This window comes from Chaetura pelagica, unplaced genomic scaffold (genome assembly GCF_000747805.2).
Source record: "Chaetura pelagica isolate M959 unplaced genomic scaffold, ChaPel_1.0 scaffold123, whole genome shotgun sequence".
In the NCBI taxonomy this organism is placed as follows: domain Eukaryota; kingdom Metazoa; phylum Chordata; class Aves; order Apodiformes; family Apodidae; genus Chaetura; species Chaetura pelagica.
In genome coordinates, this window is record NW_009953295.1 from 4,263,877 (window position 1) to 4,269,050 (window position 5,174).

The 5,174-nt window shown below is 39.7% G+C and overlaps 1 protein-coding gene across 1 annotated transcript in view; it reads right to left on the reverse strand.

Annotated features, from left to right (window-relative positions):
- Nucleotides 1-5,174, reverse strand: part of CUL4A (cullin 4A) — a 41,878-nt gene that overhangs the window by 35,035 nt on the left and 1,669 nt on the right. The window contains exons 2-3 of the mRNA XM_009997963.1: nt 4,839-5,024; nt 231-334 (exon numbers count right to left, since the gene is read on the reverse strand). Coding sequence (XP_009996265.1) covers nt 231-334; nt 4,839-5,024 — 290 coding nt within the window. The remainder of the gene's footprint in view (nt 1-230; nt 335-4,838; nt 5,025-5,174) is intronic.

The window sequence follows — 5,174 nt, forward strand, 5'->3', positions numbered from 1 at the left end:
ATTCCTGCTAAAAGGATAAGTAAATTGTTATTAGCATGCTACTTACCTGCACACAAAAATTATTAATCACATAACTGAAGTTGCTTATTCCTGATTTGAAAATAGGTAAGTGGTCAAAAAAGAACCTCTAACACATCAGCAATTACTGGTGCAAATTTCACAAAGTGTTGTTTTAAAATAATTATATAAACTAACCATTCTAACCACTTCTGTGCATGAAAAAAGGATATTCTCTAAATTGAAGGATTTGTGCTTTCACATGATCTTCACAGACTTGTCGTAGCTGTTTGTACAGTGTAGCAGAGACTTTGTAAGAACAGAGATTTTCAACAGCCTAAAAAACAAACAAAAATATTTAGATAAAAAAGCTCAATTTTTTTTTGCTTGTTTAATCAAGGCCAACAATAAAAAAGAAAACAGTAATCAGCATTTATCTGTCCAAGTTATGCACAAAAACAAAATCTAAAAATGAAATTATCCAAAAATATGTAGAAAAATTAAGACTTCATGATTCCTTTCTGATTTTGGTACATTCTTATATTGACAAATTTTCTGTACAAAAAAGGTCTACCATTGCATTAAACTTTACAAGAATTTTCCTCCCATGAATACTGCTCACCAGCAGAACTCTTCCTGTAGGTCCATTTTGTGCACCCTTTAGTGCACACACCCATGCATTTTGGGGAGGGAACACAATCATACAAAATGTTTTCATTTCTTAGTAACTTTCAGGTAGACATTTCAACCACTCTCTGTAAACAGTAAATGAATACAGCTGTTTTCCTGTCATTTTAGTAACTTCTTCCCAGATACTTCCACTGATTCACACATTCATGCTTAGGTATGTAAACTCAGTGGAAAAAAATAAAGAAAAACAAAGAACACCCCATCAATCGTTAAATAAAGACTTGAATTGATTTATTGGGAACTCATGGGATTTAGTTAAGTATTTATACACAGCTGGCTAACAGACTGGTTCTGCCCCAAACCAAACATTCTTGTGGCCAGGAAATTAATACAAATCAAGTTTTTATGCAGCTGACCCAGACTACACTGAGACAGCTCTAGCCATCTCCAGAATACTGCTGTTCAGCTATACAGTAATTACATTGTCTTACTCTAACATTTTTTCCTCACAAGAAACTCAATGAGAATGCCAAAGAGAAAATGTAGCCTTGCTTGACACCACTGCCTATATTTAGATTTTGTTCCAGGCACACTTTATTTTAACTTGTCTGCTGTATTTCAATAAATTATTTTATTAATAGACCACAGCATTTGAAATGAATCACAAAGAAGACAGCCAAATGTTCTGTGAGAACTGTGAAGTTTACATTAAGCGGTTTTGGCCATTCAGTGCTTCATATAAAATCATCCAAAGGAGATGGACCTTATTTTCATAACTAAAAATCCAGCTGTCTCTTCCTTTAACTCCACCTCAACTGCCTTTATGCTTTGAACCGATACTGCAGAGAACATAACCTAAGACTTAAAGCACTGTTTCACCTGGGCAACTAAAACTGACCTGAGAATATTTTCCTCTGCTCCAGAGGATTTCTAGTGTCACATTTTGTTGACAAATTTTCTGACAGCATCAATGAACTTGGACAAAGTTTCAGTATTTTCTCAGCCATTACTCACTTTTCCCCAAACCTAAGCTTTTTTTTTTTTTTTTGAGTGTCTTATTTCTTTGTAATATGAAACATTATAGTCCCTAATGCCAGCATGTAACTCTTCGACAAAGTATTAGTAACTGTCCTTCATTCTGTTTCAATTTAAGACCACCCAAACACATGGGCTAGCAAGTGTGTGGACTTGGAGAGAGGTGAGAGGGAAAGCAAGGCTGCTTCTTTGTGCAGCAGTGCTGGCTTAAAGTGTGTTTCAAACTGCAGCTGTGTCACCTCAGTGCCACCCCTACTAGCTGCTTCTGCCTTTTTTTTTTTTTTATTGGGGCAGGAGGTTCAATAATTTCCTTCTTCTTCAACTTTTGTTTCATTCCGAGTTTTTGCTGCCTCTCTGAAGAAATCTGATTTGCCTTCATCTTACACACAACTAGTCTGGAAAAAAGCTACAGTAATTACCACCTCTACAAGGATATGAGAAAGACAACATTTTCATACTCTTCACGTACAGAAATCTAGGAAAAAATCTGTTTCAAATCACACTTTTAATGGCTTGTTTTGAGCAGAGTCTGCTGTTTTAGAGCTTAGCATGCAAATTATTGCTACTTCTTGTATTATTTCCTCTATCGGTTCTAACATTCCAAATAGTTTGTGTCCAAAACACAAGTTAACTTGTTTCCCAGAGATTTCCCCATGGGGTGATTTTAACCTACCCAATGTAATTTTATTTAAATGCACATCAACTATGGCTTCATCAATTTTGATCCCATACTAAAGCAAGCAAACAAACAAAATCATCATGCAGTGCTTATGTTTTTCATCTGCTCTTAAAACAGGTAAGTAAAATAACATGTGCAACACACAGTATTCATGCAAAATCATGTTGTGGATAGTTTGTTGTTTCCTGTGACATAGCCCTTCACGTACATACATCCTTCAAATAAAAGCCTGGTCAGGACTCTCACAACTTTTTTTCCTTCACTACTACACCATCCTGCTCTGTGTCCTCCAGAAGGGCAGTGCTGCCCCATTTCAGGTTATTTAGGATGCTGCAAAGGGAGTTTTCTTTTTCCATTATTTTTATCACTCACTCCTCACTTGGAAATTCTTTGCACTGCCCCACTTTCTCTATCCCATCAAGCACAAGCTACCTCTATCAAAATCTGTGCAATCCACCACCCATCCCCGACATCATTTCTATTTTAGTCACAAAAAATTGGCTGCCACCCTGCCATTGCTCACTGGCTGCGTCTCTGCCAAGCACCTTCATGCCTGATCCCATGCTGCCTCTAATGCCTGGAAAGGAGTATCCTTCAGGCTACCCACAAAGCCCTGTCATTGTTCTTCAGCTTTTCCCCAGTCACTGTGCCAAATTAAGCAAGTAATCAGAAAGTTCAAAGGCAGGCTGGTACACCAGCCAGCTCACCACACTGAATCCCAGCAGGCCTCTCACTTCCTCCCATCTTGTCTGATAAAGACACAAAAAACCTCCCCAAAACACCCAGAAAACAAACAAACAAACAAACAAGCAGTGATATTAAGAACTGATGCACACAGAGAAATTTTCCCCTGTGGATGACTCGGTGCTCACCGACAAGCAGATAAAATGATCTGTAAGTACAGATCAGGTTTCCAGCAGATGCTTAACTTCATCTTTTATTCCTTTGGCAGGAGAGTAAGTACCTATCGATGCGCGGGCAGGCCGAGCACCACCACCCACTGTGCAGAAATCTTGCTGATCTGCACCGCTGCCTTGCAGACCATCGGACTGGCCTTGTGCAGCTTCGACAAACAAGCAGGCAAACAGAAAAAGCAAGAAGTACAGTTTCTCCCTCTGCATTTTATCTAAAATCCCTGCCCTCCCACCAAAACTCAAGTCTGTACCCTGGCGATTGCATAGCCATATTACTATAATCTCATTTCTGAGCCTCTGAAAACAAGTTAGGTAATGCTCCCAGCATCTGTGGGTTTGTTTCTGGTTTTGTTTTGTTTTTATCTAGGCATGAAAAAGCAGGATTTTTCAAATGCTGAGTTTAAAACCATAAAATGTATTATGTAATTCAAACTCTGCAAACCTGCAAGTATTAATAGATTAACATGTCAATCATCTATTTAAAGGAAGTAAATTATATTAACGAGTATGTACATACTCAGCCATTTTAGACCCATATATTACGTCCCCTAACAAGAGACAAGGATAGTTAGCTCTCAAATGCATCCTGATTTTCTGAAGAATGGACCCAATATAGACTTCTGGCTTTCTCTTCCCTCACAGTCTGCACTTTGCAGACAACATCAAACCTGCCTCAGCTGAACATCAAGAGAAAACCAGGTAAGCATAATAATGTCTCAGGTCCTGTTCTGGCAACGAGATCCAAATCTGCAGATCAAACACCTGCACCCACAGAAAACTCATAACTAACTTAATGTATGTAGCACAACTTGGCGCATCAGTGATTTTTTACAACACGATCATCATAAAAATTACTACTTCAGTTAAACAGCTCAAAGCATGCATGTTTAAAACAATAAAGAACTAAGGCATATATAAATGAAGAAAGTAGGAATGGCTCATGAGTATTTCTCTCTTTTACTACTCCTAGCACCTGCTCATATAGTCGAGATGTTACACAAACACTTTTTCACCGTCTTAATTAAAAAATAAGACCCTGATCGTTACGAAAACAACAGTGATCTGAACCACAGGCAGACTGACAGTTTGTTGCCTGCTCAACCAAGTTTCTTTTTTAATTCCCCAAAGGGCATTGATACTGAAGTCTAATTCCTATTATCTAACAACACCAAAGATTTCAACATTACTATTCACAAGAGTCCAAAGTACGTACAGAAGATAAATCATAATAAAATATGTATCTGTGTAACTCAGCAAGGGCACCATCCTAGTCCTGGCATCTTGGGTAGGCGCTGCATTGGAGAGATGGACACTTAACTCTCAGCCCTGTCCAGGCACCGATTTCAGTGTCTCCCAACATAAACTGCTTTTTCATGGGCCCAGATCCTGGTAACTTGCCAAGGAGCTGCTATATAAATCTGCAAACTGACTAGAAGCAGAGTATGGAGCAAACAGTTCAGAAAACATAATCAGCTTTTAACAAAGGCACTGTGCTAAGCATGTAGCTCTGTGGAAGACCCAAAGCACTTAATTTTCCTTCTGTTAAACTGGAAAAAAAAAATAATCCCTTGCAAGCCCCTTACCTGGTAGAGCTCTTCAAGGTTGTATTTAATAGAAACGCTACTCTGTATCGCTCCCACCGCCTCGTGAAGCTTCTGCCATGTGTCCTGAGTATAATTATCTGGCAATTTGGGTCTTTCTGCGAAGGAAGACACAGGTAGTCGGAAACCAGCCGCACACGGGGAGCCTTTAGCTATATCCCTCTCACTCTACTTCACCAACTTCGGCCAAGCCGCGTTGTGCTTGAAGCTTTAGCCCTGACACAAGCAGAGGGGTCTTCCATCCCCCCCCCGTACCCCAAACCCAGCGCCGGGGGGCAGCGCTGCCCGGCCAGGGCAGAGCCGGCCCCGGGGCCCACC